The 19,445-nt window shown below is 61.0% G+C and overlaps 1 protein-coding gene across 1 annotated transcript; it reads right to left on the bottom strand.

Moving 5' to 3' along the window:
• Nucleotides 1–466: 466 nt before the first annotated feature.
• ERFL (ETS repressor factor like) lies at nt 467–18,163 on the bottom strand (the record flags this gene model as incomplete). Its single annotated transcript, XM_082608137.1, has 6 exons — nt 18,119–18,163; nt 5,263–5,342; nt 2,189–2,423; nt 1,585–1,780; nt 1,360–1,477; nt 467–912 (listed from the first exon to the last, which is right to left on the bottom strand). The coding sequence occupies exons 2-6, from the start codon at nt 5,327–5,329 to the stop codon at nt 467–469; spliced, it is 1,062 nt and encodes a 353-aa protein (XP_082464263.1). The 5' UTR covers nt 5,330–5,342; nt 18,119–18,163.
• Nucleotides 18,164–19,445: the final 1,282 nt, after the last annotated feature.

The following is a 19,445-nucleotide window of genomic DNA, read 5'->3' as shown; positions in this document are numbered from 1 at the left end:
GGGAGGCCCTCCTGGGTGGGGGCTGGGGGCGGGGTTATTGCTCTGAGCTCCCTGTCCCCAGGGGGCCTGTGATGGAGGCGGGGGCATCAGGACTGGGGCCGGCACAGGGGGAGACACGGCCGCACGAACACGTAGGTCACAGCACAGGGGCAGGTGGGCAGGGAAGGCTGGGCGCCGTATTGCACTTTGGGAGTGGGTCAGGCGGGGACCCCCTCAAACTGGAGCCTGGGGAGGAGGCTGGAGGCCATCGTGTCCCTTCCCCTCTCTGGAGGGGGAGGTGAGACCCCCCCCAGTCTGGGGCTGGGGAAGAAGACTGGGGCTGCCGTGGGCCTGGGCGTGGGAGGGGCCGAAGGCGGGTCCCCGGCCTCAGGCAGGAGGACATCGAGCGCAGACCAGACAACGGAAGAGGCTGTGCGAGCGGCCACCCTGGTCCCCGCCCTGGCAGAATCCATCACCCCACGCCAGCTCAGCTGCCGACACCCCCTTTGCCCGCCTTGGCCTTGGGGGGCACGGGGAGGCCCTCATCGCCCTCACTGTCAGAGCTGCAGCCGCTGACGTCGGTAATCTCCAGCTCCGAGTCGCTGTCCTCCTTCCCCGCCAGCGCGGCCTCTGGGCCCCCAGCCCTCGGCAGTGCCAGGCGAGGGGCTGCTGCCAGGCCGGAGGGGCGCTCGGGGCCCAGGCCCTCCGCGGTGGCAGCCAGCAGGGGCGCAGCGGTGGGGCTTCCCCCTGCCCCTGCTGAGGGCAGGTGGCCCAGGGAACTGGCCAGAGGGTTGGGGTAGAACGGGGGGTAGAGAGGTGGGGGCAGCTTGGGGAAGGGGCCGGTGAGGTACGGGCTGACGTTCCAGGGGTGCTCTGGGAAGGCGCGGCCAAAGGGACCCAGCAGGCCGGGGGGCTTGGAATAGCCGGTGGCACCTGGTGGGGCGGGGGAACGGGGTGGCGTTCAGGCTGGCCTCTCTGCCCCACTATCGGGGCTGCCTGCCGGGGCCTTAGTAAAGGGTGCCACCTCCTTGCCATATTCCACCCAATTCTCCCATTGTCCTCCGACACGGGATCTCCCCACCCTCACGTGGCTTCCCCCCATCTCTACCTCCCCACCTGTCTCCCATTCATTTAGCGCCCCCAGAAAACCCTTCTCTTGGCCTGTCCCCCTTTCCAGCTTCCCTCCTCCCTGCCTCACCTCGCATACTCCGACTTTTAAACACACGCGCGTGCACACACACACATAGAGCCTCGACACGTGTACACACACACACACACACACACACCCCTCGCCCAGAGCCTCCTTCCTGCATCCTGTCTCCTCCCCCATCTTTGCCCTCACACAGCCCTCCCCAGCACGCCTGGACCCCAGGCCCTTACCAGAGCCCAGGAACTGGAAAGGGCTGTCCAGACGCAGTTTGTCTGTCTCGGGGGTGAACAAGGGCGCCCGGGCCCCCGGCTCTCCCAGGCGTGGGGCAGAGAACAGGGTCTGCAGGGTCTGGAGAGGGAGGGGAGGGAGTGGGTGCCACTCAGACTGGTTGCCCCCTCCCCAGGGGGTTCATGGCACTAAGCACCTTGCTCTGAGATCCCAGGATCCTAACTCACCTCGGGGGTGAGGGGAGGAGCATCTGGCCCAGGGGCTCCCCCAAAGGGACCAGGGGTCAGCAAGAGTGGAGAGCCCGTGGTGGTTGCTGCCACGTCCAACAGTGGGTAGTTGACAAGCACGACTTTGCTGAAGTTGAACTTGTAGGTGAACCTCTTCCCTTTGGTCTTGTGGAGAATCCGCTTGTTGTAGTAGTAGCTGTGGGCAGAGGAGGATGCTGATGCTGGGGGCGGGACCCAGGGAGGTGAAGGCAGAGCCCCTAACACATGCTCTGTGCCCAGTGCAGAGCACAACAACTTGGGGAAACTGAGGCTCGCAGAAATCCTTTGGCCAAGGTCACAGGGCAAGGAAGGGGTGAGGCAGGGGCTGGGATCCTGGCCCGTGTGGCTCCAAAGCCCAGGGCTCCGGTCCTTCCTTCGTGCCTTCCTTTCACTCACAAGTAGGTACTTAACAGTAGCTACACGTGCAGAGCCCTGTGTGCTGGGATCCCACAGGATTCTGCCCCAGGAAGTTGAGGGAAACCCCCAGGGGGCAGGGGCCCAGAGGGACAGTGAGGGGAGAGGGGGGAGGTGGGAGTGGGGGTCCCAGCCCCCAGCCCCTCCTCACCGCAGGGCCCGGCTCAGCTTGTCATAATTCATGTGGGGCTTGCACTTGCGGATGCCCCAGAGCCGAGCCACCTCGTCGGGGTCCTTGATGACGAATTCCCCGTAGTCCCCCTGCCAGGCGATGACACCCTGGTACTCCTCCTTCTGCAGCAGCTCCAGGATAAAGTGCCACAGCTGGATCTGCCTCGAGCCGGGGGACGACTCCGGCTTGTAGGCCCAATCTGGGAAGGCAAACCCTGGGGACAGGAGGCAGGGGTGTGGCCCCGGGTCAGGGCGCCAAGTCCGGGGCTCTGGGTCCTCCTTGGATTCAGGAACCAGGGCGCATCCAGCTCTCCCCTGACTCCTGGCCTCTGATGAGCAGTCACCCAGCCTCAGGCATGTTTAGGGACCGGATTCCCACTCTTCACGCCCCAATTGGTGTCTAGTCCCCAAACTGTCCAAACAAAGGGAGAGAACTCGGCGTCCAGGGACACTGGGTTGGCAGTTCCAGCCTGGTCCCCTACCTTTGCACAACTTGGGCAGAGGGTGGGAGGGAGGAACCAGTTTCCTGCATTCTTGCCTGTGGGGGTAAACTGGGAGGGGCTTGCAGGGAAGGGCACGCCCTCCACAGCATTCTCCCCACAGCCCCCCAGGCTGGCCCTGCCCCCGGAGGGCTCTGGTCTGAGAGACCCTGATTCCTGCTGTCCCCCCTCCCTGTCTCCTGTCCATCTCTCCCTGAACTTCCCTCCCCCTACCGCTCCAGCTGACCTCACCCTGGCATGTCCAGGCTGGGCCTGTATACATGTGTGTCTCTGCACCTGTCCGTGAATTTATATCTTTCACGTCCCTGTGTCCCCTCCCTGCATCCATGCTACATTGGTCTGAGAGCAGTGAGTGTCTGCGGATGACCACAGCACACAGCCTATCTCACAGACGTCCACTCACCCTCGAGGGACCCCCAGCTGTACCATGGAACACAGATGCACCAGAGTGCCACACTCCTGCTGGGGCATGACACACCACCCACCATGTGCCACCAAGGCAGACACACCGGATACGGAGCATCGCACACCCATCCCAACACACGCAACCGCACATCTCAGGCCCCTCGGCACTGGGGTCCACTAACGGCAGGACCGTGATGAGAGACACGCAGGACCCCAAAGGCCCAAATGAAACACTGTGGTGGAGACAGTGAGTGCAGCATCAAGACGCATGTGTCAACCTGACAGGCACACCCTGGGTGACACCATGACAGTGGAACAGCCTCCCAACCCCCAGCCCCACAGGCACCCAACTCTTAACACCCACAGCTCAGTGCTGTATGTCTCACGCTCAGGTGGGCGTCCTGCGCCCCATGTCCAGACACCCAGATGCTAGGTGGAGACAGAAGGGGCTTGCCTACCCCTAAGTCTCACCTCCCATCCACAAGGCCCCAGGCCCTGGGTCCTGCTTCTCCTACGCCACATCCTCTGTCCCCTTCCCCCTCCTCAGAGACCCCAGAACCAGGCATGAAAACAGGAGGCAGAATTAGCCTATAAGAAGCTGAGAACCACGCAAGAAAGGGAAGGAGCCTGGTGAGGGAGGGGACTCTGAGCCGGCAGACCATCTGTATCCACTTGCTGTGTGGCCCTGGGCAGTTCCTTGCCCTCTCTGGCTTATCAGAATTTCAGGGACTGGAGGCAAGGAGGGGCAGGGTCGCATCAAGGCTGCCTGGTATCTAGAAATGGGAAATACTGCCTCCCTGCCTGAGGCTGGAGAAGGCCAGGCAGTTTCCTCCCTGAAGGGAGAATTTTTCTCTCAACTCCATCTGGGGTCTTTCTCACCTAAGAAGACAGGGCTCAATCAACACGCGACCTCTGGCCCATTCCACACCCAGAACACCTCCCGGGGGGGAAGCGGCTGTATCACAGACACACCCACACGACCCCAAAGATGACAACGCACAACTGGCCACACACACAGACACAGCCCAGCCCAGAAACACTACCTGTCCAACCCACGTCCTGGGATGTGCTGTACATGCTGACGCGCACACACACGAGAGGGAGGGCCTGTAACCTCGGCACACAGACACACACACATCAAGACACACAGCCCCCAATATCCAGCTACACTCAGTGACACACAGATGCAAGAACCACCTCCACACACCCCAACACAGAGGCCTGGGGATCACCCAGCCCCGCAGCCCAAAATGCACCAAGATTAGCCGTCCATTCGGTTCGGAATGCCACACACCGCGAAAGGAGCAGTCAAAGGCTTTTCAGCCACCAAAGCAGGAACACACATGGCGGCGAGCTGGCAGACACCCCCAACACTGAAATGTAGCCACTCAAAGTCCCAAAGACACACAACACGCCCAGCCCGGAGACACTCGGGTAGCCTCGCAGGTACACAGACAAGCAGGCACACCAGCTCAACACAGAGACGAACGCACACTTTTCCAGTGTGACCCCTTCTTCTGGAAACACTGAAGGGTGACACAGAGACACACTCCAAGACCCCAAATAACCAGGCACCAAGTCTCATCTCTTCCTCTCTCTCTAACTCTCTCTCATTGTGGGGCGCGCCCATATCCCCGCTCTGGTGATCCACTTCCAAGCAATCCGTCCTCTTTCCCAGTCTCCAGTCTCCGGCTGGTTTGGCCACGTCTCCACGTCCCCCTGCCTGGGTCATCCAGTCTGTCCACTTGTCCACCAGCGCCTAGCCTAGTGCCCCCTCTCATCCCCGTCCCTGCCCCATCCGTGCCCGTCTCTCCAGTCTCCCTGCTTCTCTTTGACCACAGGTCCTGGGTGGGAGCAGACTGCAGCCGGCCGAGACCCCAGGTCCTCAGGTCCCAGGTTCCTTGTCCCTCTCCAAACTCCACACCTCACCTGCCCTCCAAAAGACGCTCGTGTCCCAGCAGGCAGGTGGCAGGGACATCTAGCTGTGAAGTTTTTAGCCAAGTTTTTCACGAAGGGGTTGGATTCAGGTGACTCTGACTAAGACCCGGGGAGGTGGAAGGAAGACAGTGAGAGATGCAGAAAGGCCGGGCCGGCTTGCTGGGAAGGCCCGAGGGCTAGGGAAGGGGTGGGGGAGGTCCAGGCCAGTTACCAGGGGTCCAGAGAGCTGGCAGGGCAGGCGGGGCGAAGAGAAGGTCGGAGACGCAGCTACAGTCCATGTTGGAGCTGGCCCTGCAGAGAGGCCAGACAGACAGACGGATGAGGACGGGATGGAGCAGGCGGGAGAGACAGGGGTCATGGGGGCTGGCACTGCCCCTCCACCCAGGTCCCAGCCAGCCTGGTGCCCGCTGCCCTCGCCCCCTACATCCCGCCCCGCCTGCCTCCTCCAGCGGGCACCCCTCTGCCTGCTGGTCCCCCGGGTTCCCGGTCCCTCTCCCGGCCCTGTGCGCCATCCTTCCCTCCCAGCCAGTCCTCCCGGCAGCCTCCCCTCCTCTGCGCCCCATCACTAACCCGGGGCTCCCAGCCTCCCTCCGCGTCCTCACCACTCACTCACTCACTCACACTCGCCGGCTCTCGCCGCCCGCCCGCCCCGCACCGTCTCTGCCGCGGTCTCTCCATCCCTCGCCTCTCGCCAGACCTCTCAGGGTCCGTCTCTGCGTCTCTGGGTCTCCCTCTGTCTCTCTCTGTGGCTGCCCCAAGTCTCTCCCACTGCCAACCTCCTCGCCCCACCCCGGCCCTCCCGGCTGACCCCCGGGCTGCCGCATCCACCTCCCGAGCTGCCCGGAGCTCTCATCTGTCGGCCCAGAGCTGGCCAGCACCGGGCGGGCGGGCGGCCGTCCCGACGACAGGCTGGGAGGGGGCAGGCCCAGCCCCTGCCCGCCCTGCACTCCGCCTCACCACCCCGCAGAGCGGGCCCCCAGCGCCCGCATAAGTGCTCCTGCAGAGGCCCCTCCTTCAACCTGCTGCTCCCCTCAGACCCCCACCACTTGGGCCTGCTTCCCCGGCAGGCAGGCAGCCCCCGCCAGACACCCCTTCCCCTTAGACCTCCCTCCCCCCAGACACCCCTTCCCCTTAGACCTGCCTCCCCCATAGACACCCCTTCCCCTTAGACCTCCCTCCACCCCCAGACACCCCTTCCCCTTAGACCTCCCTCCACCCCCAGACACCCCTTCCCCTTAGACCTCCCTCCCCCGCAGACACCCCTTCCCCTTAGACCTCCCTCCCCCGCAGACACCCCTTCCCCTTAGACCTCCCTCCCCCGCAGACACCCCTTCCCCTTAGACCTGCTTCCCCCCAGACACCCCTTCCCCTTAGACCTGCCTCCCCACTAGACACCCCTTCCCCTTAGACCTGCCTCCCCCCGCAGACACCCCTTCCCTTTAGACCTCCCTCCCCCCCACACCCCTTCCCCTTAGACCTCCCTCCCCCGCAGACACCCCTTCCCCTTAGACCTCCCTCCACCCCCAGACACCCCTTCCCCTTAGACCTGCCCCCACCCCCAGACACCCCTTCCCCTTAGACCTGCCTCCCCACCAGACAGCCCCCCTCAGACACCTCTTGGATCTGGCTCCCCCCCACCGCAACAGGTCCCCCCTTTCAGATCCCCACTCCCTCGGACACCCCTCTCCTCAGTCACTTAATTCTCCTGAGACACTCCACCCCTGCCCGTCCCTGTCTCTCAGACCCTTTCCCCTTTCTGTCAACCCTCTGCCTCAGATACCCCAGCACCCAGACCTCACCCTGGGTCACCCACACCCTCAGACCTCTGCTCCTGCCAGAGGCCCATCCCAGACACCCCAACCCCCAGACCCTTCTGCCTCTCACCACTCCACCCCGCCAGACCCCACCTCTCAGAGGGCACGCTGTCCTCAGCCTCCCTCCTTTAGACACAAGCCCCTCGGATACCCACGCGCCCCTCCCCGTCACACACTCTTAAACACACCATCCCTGTCACACGCCCGGCTGCTCAGAAGATCCCACACACCTCAGAAACCCCCACACACTGTTCCCCATAAGCCCCACCCCACCCCTTGGACACCAGAGGAGACTTGTCAGCCCACTTGCCCTCAGACCTGTCCAGTCTCCCACAGCCACCCTCACCCCAGCCCCCAGCCCCGTGTCTACTGAGGCTTCTCCCCCTCGCTCCCTCCAGCACTCAGACCCCCCCTGGGGGCAGCCCCTCCGCCCTCACTCCCACACCCCCATCTCACCCCAGCTCCCCAACTTCCTCTGTTTATCTCCCTCCCTGTCTCTCCCTCTGTCTCTCTTTTCCCTCCGTCTCCTCCCACTATCTCTTTTCCATTTTTCTATCTCTCTCCTCCCTCCTTCCTTGTCTCCCTCAACCTGGGGTGTCTCTCCCCATCTTTCTCCACCCAGCTCTCTCCCCCTGTCTGTCTCTCTCTCTCTCCCTCCATCATTCAGCCTTTTCCTACTTCTCTGTCTTCCACGTCTGCTCCCCCATCTCTTTCCAGGTCTGTCCCTCCCTGTCCCCCATCCCTCCTCTCGTCTCTTTCCCCGTCTCCCCAGGTCCTGCATCTCTCGCTCCTCTCCCCTCTCTAACTCTCTCCGTCTCTCTGCCCCCACCTCCCTCCCCATCTCCCTCTATCCCCCAACTCCCCGCACCTCGCCCGGTCCACCTCTCTCCCACCTCCCCAGCTCTCCCTGCCTCTCCGGGCCCCCCTCCCTCCTGCCTCCGCACCCCCCCACCCCCACCCCCTGTTGGCCCCTCTCATTTCCGTGTTGGTTTTGATTTCTCTTCCCGACGCTTTCAACTCCCCGCCGCCTCCTCCGGACACGTTATAACGAGGAGCCGTGGGATCGGCGCTCCGGGCCCTGCTCCCACGCTCCCCCTCATCTCTCTCTCGCTCGCATCTCTGCCATCTCGAGGTCTCTGCCTGCCTCTTCTCCCGTCTCTGTCCCCCGCCCGTGTCCTGTCAGGCCCACGGGGACGGGCCCCCACCCCCTCTGGTTCTGTCCCCTTGCCCTGACTGTCCGGGGTGCAGCGCCGCATCTCTGGGTCCCCATGTCTCTCCGTCCCTGGGTCCTCACGTCTCTGCGTCTCCACACCACCCTGTTTTTATGTCTCTGGGTCTCCACATCTCTCCTCCCAACATCCCTGTCTCCATGTCTCTCTGTCTCTGTCTCCCCGTCTCCGAATCTCTGTTTCTGTCCCAGCATCCGTCTCTTGGGGCCCCTTTGATCTCACCCTGCCCCTGGCGCCCCCCTGGCCCCATTGATCGCAGATCGACCGATGGGGGGAGCAGGGCCTGCGGGGCCTGGGCTGCGGCCCTGGCAGGGGCCTGGCAGGACGCCGGACAGACAGACAGACACACAGCCCCAGTGGCTGCGGAGGGGGAGCTGCCGCAACCCCGACCCTCCCAGTCAGTCCGCGCGGGGCGGATGGGGACTCCGGGCAAGCTTTAATTTTTAATTTTATTTTGCTTCCTCCACACCCCCCGCCCCCCATCTCCACCGCCCGCAGCCATGGCACCGAATATGTGTGTGTGCGTGTGCGTGTGCGCGCAGCAGTGTGGAGGGGCTGGGTGGGCGAGAGCTGCCTTCCTCCTCTCCCTGCCAAGCAGCTACACAGACCCACACGCCAACCCAGGCACACGCACCACACTGCCACAGCTCAGCAAAGTGACACACGCCACCCTGGCACACACAACACGCAGCACAAAGATGTGTGATGCACATGTCCACAAACTCATACACATCAAGACTGTCACAACTGACACACATCACATAGACCCACACAGCAACCCAGGCACACACACCACCATGCTTCACACAAGAGACAGACATGCGTGTCAAAATAGTCACACACACATCATCATGGTCATAGACATCAACCCAGAGACAGACACACAGTTATACACAGATATGCACAAGACACACAGCAATTCAGTCCCATACAGAAACAAAGACATACAATCGTAAATCACAGACAGACACACACTAACATAGGTACACTACCATACACCAAGGCTCACAATCAAATACAGACACAGAGACCTACCATCACACACTGACACAGTGCCACCCAGAAACAGAGACACACCCAGGCTCACACGGCAGCAGAGCCAAGCCAGTCACACACAAGTGACACGAGAGCACACAGTCCCACAGACAAGCGCCAGAGACCCTGCGTGCACACATGCTCCATCATGCAAGGAGACAGAGGTGCACACACCACACCAACACAGCCAGCCACCGCAAGGCCACAAACACACGCGGCCTCACACACACACACACACACACACACAGCCACACTGAGGCCCACAGCCCAACTGGGTGGGGTGGGCACTCAGAGATAACCCCACCCTGGGGTCCTGCTGCTCCTGCCATCGTCTGTCCAGCTGTCTGTCCATCCACCCATCCATCTGTGGATGTCCCGAGCCAGCCCCTGCCCCTGCGTGTGCACGTGTGTGAGGCGCGCACTGGCCCAGGCCTGCGTCTGCCGCCGTCTCACTAGAGACAGGTCCCAGCCTCTCTCAGGCCTGCGGGGTGTCAGTGTCTCTCCTCTCTCTGTCTCTCTCTCTCTCAGGGTCTTGGTGGCCCCATCTCTCTGTCTGCCTCTATCTCCAAATACCTCCATCTCTGAGTGTCTCTGTTTCTTGTCTCTGTCTCTGGGTGTCTCTGTCTCTTCCCATCTCTCTTTGCCTCTGTCTCCTCACCCCCCCATCACCCCGGCCCCCCGGGCTGGGGTTTAACCAGTTGTTTTGATTTCTCTAAGCTGCTCCGGCTGCCTCGGGAGCCGCCTCGGGCCTCACACCCTCACCCCAGCCCCTTCATCCCTCACCCAGCCCCCGCCGCCGCCTCCCCTTAACACGATCTGCACAAGTGGAATGAAAATTGATTTTTTTTTTAAATTTCATATCTTCTCTGGGGCTCTGTCTAAAGAGGAGAGAGACGCGGCCCAAGACCCTTCTCCCTTGGCCCCCTGCACGCACACGCGCACACCCCCCGACAGGCACACACATCACACCCGGACACACACACACACACACACACCAGCACTCCATCTGCACCCACCCCGGGGACACACACCTCCCCACACCACACGCCCGTGTAGGACACACCTGTGCACACAGTAGAGACACACAGCAGACCCCGGTGCACGCACACACTCTCTCTGGACACACACCACACACACGGTGTCCCATCTGGGTGCACACAGCCCGATACCTGCCGTCACACACTATGTTAGCACGTGCTCACCGCACACCTGTCCGTACAGATTATGCCACACCCATGCCACGTCCAAACCTAGGCTCAAGGACCTCCCATCACTGGCACCAGTGAGACCCCCGTGGCTGTCCTGGGGAGGACGGGGTCAGGAGGGTGACAGGGGCTCTCCTGCACGGACTTGCCCCACGCTCCCCAGGTCACCCTCTCCTACCCCTGCCCACAGCCACCAAATGCTCCGGCCTGACCCTGGGCAGGGGTGTCTCTGTGTGCGCACACACACACACACACACACACACACACACACCCCTCTCACTACTTCTCTCAAGGGCGCGCAGTGTCATCCCCACACAAAACACAGGGCGGGAAACACACAGGCACCCGTGACACACACACAGTGTGTACCATACACAGGCCGATGCTCACACGACATCAGAGGCTCAGCCCCACACATCGCTGGGCATCGGTTCACACAGTAGCACACACGTATACCATCCAACAGTCACACGTGACTACACAACCACACACACAGAGCCTTCAACACCCTTCACAGCTGGTCACACATAGTATGTCACTTAATTGTCACAAACTGATACTCCTTATCCAGCTCGTTACATCCAGCCTCCCAAAATGACTGCACGCACACACACACACACACACACACCCGTACATGTCTGATCCCAGACTCAGACACAAGCCCACAGGCTCAGACACACAACAGCACCCCCTTAACAAAAAGGCATTGCCACACACACTCACACAGCCAATCTTTGATAGAGATTTGCGGGGATTTTTGTGACCATGTCCACAGCTAGTCCTTTGCCGTGTTCCTCACATGCACACTCACCAGCCTGGCTCCTGGGGTCCCACCTGGGTGGCACTCTCGGTCCGGTCCTTCCAGCCCGTCTCCCTTGGGCTATTAAGCCTTCTCATCTCCTGGCCCTCAGAGATGTGGGCTGTCCTGTCCTGGTCACTCAGACATACCATGTGGCCACCTGACTCGGAAACTCCAGACATGGCAACAGCCCCAAAGTTTTGGGGCAGTCACACACCAGACAGCTGAGCATCACACCCAAGTCACACACATGCTCACAAACACAACACGTGTGGCTTAATTCAATCCCAAGTTCTCACGCACGCACAGTCACTGTGCCCAGGAACACACACATCTCCACATGTCACATTTACACGTGCTGCAACACAGTCCCACAAAAAGACAGCCAAGCCCCCACCACCACACTGTCACACACCACAGACACACACAGTCCAGATAGCTTGCACGCGCACACACACACACACACAGGGGAACCTCTGCCCAGGCTGACTGTGCAAGACAGACAGAGGGGTAGTTTCTCAGACAGATGGGGCACCGGCTTCCAGCCTGGAGAAGGTGTGTCTGTGGCACTGGGTACGGGGTGCTTGGGAGGCACGAAGCCAGGGAGGGACAGAGACCTCACACCCACCCTTGCCCTGTCTCTCCCTCTAGCTGGCATCTCTGTCTGGGGTGGTGTGTGTCTCTGTGGGTCTCTGTCTCTCTCCCTGAGCCCCACCCAGCCTCTGCAAGGATGTCCCTGGGGCTGTGGCCAGCGAGCGGAACGGTGTCATTGGGGGGGGCTGGCGAGGGAGCGTCCCCGGGGAGGTGGGAGCCGCAGTGCCACGCACCCCGCCTACCAAACAGCGCTGGGGGAAGGGAGAGGGAGGGAGGCGCAGGAACCACAGATGGACCCGGAGCCCAGGCTGCTCCCCCACCCCTCCCCCTCCCCTGGGAGACCCAGAGAGATGGAGGAAGCAAGCGCAGGAGTGGGGGGAGACAGGGAGACGAGAGACACCCACAGAGGGAGAGAGACAGAGACAGAGAGAGAGCGTGATGGGGAGAGGGGGACAGAGCAGAGGGAAGCAGCACAGAGCAGGAAATGGATTGGAACAGAGACGGGAGAGACCCGGAGAAAAGACGGGAGGCCAGAGAGAGCCCCACAAAGACAGAGAGGGCGTGAGAAGCAAAGAGAGAGACAGAGAGACCGGGACGGGCGGGAGATGGACTTAGGGAAACCCAGGAAAGGGGAGTGAGTCAGAGAGGCTTCACAAAGTGAATTAGAGCTGGAGGTCACGGGGAGAGAGCTGCTGGGAGGAGAGACCCCGGGTCAGGGAGGAAGGAGAGGAGGGGGCAGAGATGCGGAAAATTGAGGGATTAGGGCAGAGGCAGAGGAGAGGCTGAGGGAGCGCTGCGGGGAGCCGCAGGGAAGGGAAGCCGTCAGCTGGCCCGGGCAGAGCCCAAGTGCGGGTTCACGGCCACCTTGACACCCACCCTGGCCCTTCTGCGGTCCTGGGGGGGGTCAGTGTCACCGCGGGGCCTGACCTAGCTCCTGGCTGCCACTCCAACTCCAAACCCGCCCCCTCACCTCCACCTGCCCCATCCCAACCCCAGCTCCAACCCCTGCCTCATCCTGAATCCCACCCTCTTCCCAACACCAAGTTGATCCTCAACTGCAGCTGTATCCCTGTCCCATCCTCACACCCCAGGCCCTGCCCCACTGCCTGGGCTGGACCTTTTGGCCCCATGCCCTCTACCAGCGACAGTGACAGACGTGTAGGGGCAATGACCTCGATTTGGTGGTGCTGGGGAGGCGGGTGGAGGGACAGGAAACCGAAGGCAAGTGTGATCAGCCAGTCCCAGGAGTCAAGAGACCACGAGAGCCCCTCTGGACGGTACTGGCCAAGGGGCAGGGATGCTGTGTGTCCTGGTCACGGGGCTGGGCACCAAGTATGTGCTCAGGAAATACTGTTAAAATGGAACTCAGGCTAAAGGGAGCAAAGCAGGGAAACAGAGACAGAGAGATGGTGAGTCAAGGGACAGAAAGGCAGAGACCCAGGGGCTGAGATGGAGGTGGGGAGGCAAGACCTGGGGCGACGGGGCAGAGAGGCAGGGGACGGAGGGCAGGACGGAGGGCGGGACCCCCGTGCCTGGAGCCAGGTGTGGGGCCTGGGCTGGCTGGAGCTGGGTGCCTGGGCTTCAGGGATCCCACAAGGGCCAGAGAAGGGCCAGGGTCCGGCTGGGCTGGGGGAGGCTCGGGGCTCCAGGGGCATCGCGCGGTGCTAATTCAGCGCCATCGATCAGATGGGATGAGAGCAATAAATTATTGTGACAAGATGCAATCCTGGCCCGTGCACTGCCGCCGAGGCGGATCGATCTCTGTCCCCAGCCCCACACCAGGTCCCATGCCCAGGCCTCAGCCGGCCAGGACGCCTCTGCCCATGTCTCTCTCCATTCCCCCCACCACACACGCTTCCACTGACAGCCGGGTGGGGCTGCAGCCCTGGGAAAGAGACAAAAACAGAGAGGGACCCACGGAGGGAAGGTTGGCCCCTATCTGCCCCCAGTCCTCTTGCTTCCCTCCGCATCCCATCCTTACCACAACCTGGGAGGTAGCAACTGCCACGATGCCCATTTCACAGATGTGGAAACTGAGGCTCCGACAGGGAAAGTAACTTGGCCAAAGTCCCACAGGGGTGAGTGGTGATGCCTGGACTCAAATGTGGGTCAGTATAACTTCAAGCCCCCCAAGATTTCCACTGTCAGAGGGGAGGGCAAGGGACAGAGACAGAAGAGGAGGGAGGGGACAGAGAGAGAATGAGACAGAGACAGAGAGTGCAGGACACAGAGAAACAGAGAGTCAGGGTACTATAAAGAGATAGGGAGAGATACAGAGACACTGAAAGAGACAGAAATGGAGAAATACAGAGAACAAAGATAGGGAGGGGGAAAAAGAGACAGGACAGAGAGAGACAGAGAGATTCAGATTCAGGGATAGGCAGGTGGGGGGAGATGGTCAGACGGAGCAGGGATGGAGTGGAGAGAGGGGATAAAAGACAGGTGGGCAGATAGGAAACAGGAGCTGGGAAAGAGGTGTGAGATGAGTAGTTCCGGAGACCAAGGTGTATCTGGGGAGACAGGTGTGTGTTGGCAGGAGGCTGCTGGTTCCATGCAGCTTGGGGGGCAGGTGGGAGCCAGGATGAGGATGACAAGCTCGGCCCAGGGGAGTCAGTGTCAGAGAGAGACAGGTGTGCCAGCAGGGAGGTGGGGCACGTCCGAGGGCAGGAGTGGAGGGAGAATGTGAGGCTGGGGTGTAGGAAAGCTGGCAGGTGATTGGGAAGCAAATGATGCCAAAGTGACAAGGTGGACAGTGTCTGTGGAAGAAGACACTGGATGCCTGAAGTCAGATGGCCTCAGATGGATGCAAATCTCCAACATCTACCAGCTTCTGAGCCCAGAAATGACTCCATTTCTCTGGGTTCAGTTTCCTTCTCTGCAAAATGGGAATAAGGGTTAAGTGCCTGCCTCATAAGGGTCTTGTGAGGATGAAATGAGACAATGGATCTGAAGAACTGAGGACACTGCCTGTCACAGAGACGGGTTTAATAAGCAGTAGCGGGGACATGTTAGGAGCAGGTGCTACTCGTGAGTGGCCCGTGACCCAGCCACGGCAGCAGCCGTAGCAGCAGCACCTGAAGCTTGTTAGAGATGCAGAGTTTCGGGACCCTCATCAGACCTGCTGCACCAGGGTCTCTGTGGTCCACAAGCGCTCCAGACCTTCCCGATGCCTGCTGCAGTCTGAGAACCTCTGACTTAAGGGCTTCTGCACGCTGCAGCGGGCAGGTGTGTGCTCGGCTGGGAACAGGTGTTATGTGTGTTTAACAAATGCTACAGATGTTATTTATGCTCACTGAGAAAGGTGTTCCCTGAGGAGGTAGATGGCTGGCGACAGGTTCTATGAAAAGGGACAGGTCTCACTAGAGGGGAGCAGGCGGAGACGGGGGTAGGGGTCTGAAGGTTAGGCTCTAAAGGGGTGGGGGTGACAGGTTGTGTGGGCAGGTGGTTGAGAGGGGTGGGGTGGGTGCACAGCAGCTGAGAAAGCTATGAAGGAATGAGGGCTACGTGGATGTCGGGGGAGGAGAAGGCTAGAGGGGGACCCAGTGTTGGGTGTCAGGTGCACGTCTGTGGGGCAGGAGTGGGGAGACCAGGGGTATGGCAGAGACCCAGATGAAGAGAGAACGCAGAGAGAGATTAAGGAGGTGGCATGTAGAGGGCTCAGTACTTGTTTGCTGAAGAAATGACTGAACGCGGTACCGGAGCAGGTGATGCCTGAGGTAGACAGGTGAGCAACGGGCAGATGTGTGGAGATGTTGGTGTGACCTTGTGAGGCAAGGAAAATGAAGTGAGAAACATGGGAAATTAGGTATGTGGGAAGAGAAGAGAGGTGGATAGGTAGTACCTGAAGGACAGGTATACAGGTGAAGCAGGTACCTGTGGCCAAGGACAGATTCCCTGCCCAAACATGTATACGTGTGAAGTTGTGCACTGGGAGACACAGAGAGGCAGAGACAGAGACAGAGAGACAGGGAGGAGTCGGACGCAAGGCCAGCAGCAAATGTGCAGGTGGGGCTTTCAGAGCACAGGGGCTTGTAGGAGACATCATGGCAGGGGAGGGACCGGAGGAAGAAGGATACACATGATACCTGGGGGCTATTGCATGTGTGAGCCATCAGGTGCGGGGGCGGGGGTGGGGCGGGGGTGGTTAGGAGACACGTGGGGTGGGCGCATGTGTTGTTGTCGGGGATGAGTTACCTGAAATGACAGGTATGGGGGAAGCCTTTGGAAGTATGTGTAGTTATGTTAAATGATGGGAGATGCAGTGTGAGGAAGTTAGGTGCAGGCAGAGAGAGTGCCACGAAGCAGGTGTGTTCTCAAGTGACAGTGCGTGGGATGCTCTTCTGGAAGGACCGGTGTGATGGTAGCAAGGCCAGCATCGCAAGGGAGAGGTATGGGTGAGAGCCGGGAGGGTGGGAGGGAGCGTTACCTGAGGACAGAGGAGGAGGGTGCGCGTGTGAGTGCCTACGTGCAAGGGAAAGGGTGTGTGTGTGTGAGAGAGTGAGTAAACAGGTACTGCCTGAGGGGAGACAGAGATGGAGAAATATAGATGTGTGAGAAGCAAGTGTGTTTAGAGCTTTAGGGGGCAGGTGGGGTGGTGCACGTGCAGGTAGGAAGGGGATGCGGTATGAAATGAGACAGATGCAGGCATTCAGGTGGAAAGGGCAAATTTTGGAGAACAGGTGTTACCTGGAGGTGCAGGTAAGCTATATCATGGGCACCTTTGAGGCAGGTTTCAAGGGACAAGTATTACCTGGGTGGGGGGGGGGGCAGGTGAAAGGAAACAGGTGATACCTATAGGGGCAGATGAAGGGAACAGGTGTGGAGGAGAGGGCACAGGTATAAGAAGACGAATGTTACCTAGAGGTCCAAAGGGGGAACATGGATGTGACAGGTGCGTTGATAGACAGGTGTGGGTGAAGGGTGTTACCTGAGGCCACAGGTGTGTGCAGCATGACTCTTTGGGGTGGTGTGCTGCCTCCGTTTCACTCATTACCCCCTCCACCCCTCCCCAGGGGCCAGCTGTGCTCTCCCACCCCTCCCAGGGCTCTGGCCCGCGGCAGGGCACGCAGTTAGCTCTGGGCTTGGCCTGCCGGGCAGCCGAGGCTCCTGAGGCTGCTTGGCGATGCGGAGCGCGTCTGGGCCTCGGCGGGCTGGCCGGGCGGGGGGAGCGGGAGGGGGGGCCGTTTAGCCGTGATAGATCCGCGCGCCGCTTGTCTCTTAATCTCCGGAGCGACCGATCGATTCGCTATTTCCCTTTGTTGCCAGAAAATTCGATCCTGGGCCTGGAATTAGGTCCCCGGCTTAATCTGAGCGGAAACCAGCGAGGGGGAGACAGAGATAGAGACACTGGGAGAGACAGAGACGGAGAGATATTGAGAGACAGAGAGAGGTGGAGACAGAGAGACAGAGGGATGCTGAGAAAGACAGGGGAAGGCAGAGATAGGCACAGAGATTCTGAGAGACAGTCTAAGGAGTTGGACCCAAAGAGGTAGAGACAGTTGCTGCGAGAGACAGTCACAGAGACAGACGGACAGATTCTGGGAGAACTGGAGGTGGACACAGAGATCCTGGAAGAGACAGGGACAGAGAGTCAGTGAGGAGAGACCCAGCCGGGAAAGAGATGTCAGAGGTGGCCCAGCGTGGTCCTGGGACAGTTGTGAAATGACTGGGACAGAAGAGGTGTGTGGCACTAGGCCACCTGTCCCCAGAAGGACACCCCCCCCAAAGGTCACGGCCAGGCCTGCACTCCCAGCCCAGAAGTGTGCAGACCCCAGAATTGGCCCAAATGTCCTTCCCACAGCCCCTGGGACCCCTCACACCAAATATCCCGACCCCAAATATCCAGAGCCAAATTTGCAGATCCTCAGCTCTGAACTCCAGCTCCAAATCCAGACCTCCCAGCCCCACCCCACCCCCGAATCTAACCCCCATGCTGAGACCAGCCCCAAATATCCACACCCCTAGTCCTGACCCCCAGCCCCAATCAGTCAGCCCTCAATCCCAAATATCCAGTCTCTTGGCTCTGAGCCCCCAGGTCCCAAATTTCAAGCCCTCAGCCCTGCTCTCTAAACCCAAGACTCTCGCCCCAAAAGTCCAGACCCCCCCCTCAGGCCGGCCCGCCAGCCCGCGCTCTCACCGCCGCATCTCCCGCGCTCTCAACACACTCTCCAGCGCCCTGGTCCTGGACCCCTGCCCCGAGGGCGCACCTCCAGCCCTCTCTCCCTCCCTCCTCCCGGGAGTCGGACGCAGCCCCACCAGCCTCCCCGCCTCCGGCTCGGGGAGCCCAGCTCCGGAGGTCTCTCGGGAGCGCGGCCCGCGGCCCGGCCCCCGCCCCGGGAAGGAATCCCCGCCCCCCATCCCCGCCCCTGCGCCGGCCGCGGCGCTCACTCACTTGCCGGGGCTTGCGCATCCGCACCAGTCCGGGGAGAGGTGTTTAAAGTTCGGATCCCGCAGCCATAGCCCCCGCGGCGTCCTGGGGAGTGGGCACCGGGGCGGGGGACGGGGTGTGGGGAGATGCCCGGAGCCCCGGGAGGGACGGAGCCAGAGGGGGCGCGAGCAGGGAGCGAGAGTCACTGAAAGACCGGGACACCGAGAGACGGCCAGAGACACAGAGACGGGGGCGGAGCAGAGACAGGGAGCTGGAGAGACCCGGAAACAGAGACGCGCAAAGAGAGATAGAGACGCGGGAAGCTGGGGACGGAGCTCCGGGCGGGCGGCGGCGCCACGAGCGAGGCGTGGGGCAGCAGGGCCGGGGCGGGGGGCGCGGGGGCGACCGGCGTCCTGCGCCTCCTCCCGCTCTTCCGCCTCCTCCTCCCGCCCTCGCGGCCGCCCGGCCCGGCTCCGCGCGCAGATATATGGAGGCTGCGGCGGCGGCGGCGGGCGGTGCGGGGGAGGGGGCGGGAGCGCGATCGATGGAATATAATTTTCCTCAAACTCGGAAAATAAAGTTCAGAGCTGATCAAATTTGAAAACAGATGTCGAATCGCGACTCTAAATAAGGTTCGATCCCGGGACTGAGGGAGTGGGGGCTGCGGGCGGGGGTGGGTGGAGAGGTGGAGACCCCCCCCTCCTCTCCCTTTCCCTCCCCTCCGCGTCCCGCCCCTCCCGAAGAGGACGCGCGGACAAACCGACGGGCATGAGGTGGAGGTGGCAACTACGTGACCAGGACCCCTGCTGCACACGCAGAACTGGACCTGGACACGACTCGCGCGCACATACACAGTCTGGGTAGCAGACACACAGACACGGACATAGGGACACACGAATACACTAACACAGACAGTGCAAACACACACACAGGACACAGCCTATGGGCACATGGATACACAGCCGTAGCAGACACACACACACACACACACACATAAGCATATACACCAACAGATGGACACACAGCCTGCACACACAGACCTACCCTGACTCACAGCCATTCCCTGATCCACGGACCCACAGACTGGACACATGGACATACACAGATCCATGGTGACATACAGCTACACCCCACCCCTGACACACAAACCCTCTTGACACACGAGCCCAGGGCATGTGGACAGACACACAGACAATCACAGACAGAACCGAGGGCAGGCACACTGACACTCCCCTTCACATGCCCACGCGGTCACAGGAGCACATACCCACAACTGCAGTGACAGGGAAGGGCCCCATCCCAGGATCCGCTCCCATTGAAATAACAAGGAAATAGCCACTGGCCTCAGGGC

The sequence above is a fragment of the Mesoplodon mirus genome, assembly GCF_964341445.2.
Source record: "Mesoplodon mirus genome assembly, chromosome: 19".
NCBI classification, from domain to species: Eukaryota; Metazoa; Chordata; class Mammalia; order Artiodactyla; family Ziphiidae; genus Mesoplodon; species Mesoplodon mirus.
This window is presented reverse-complemented; position numbering and strand designations above follow the sequence as displayed.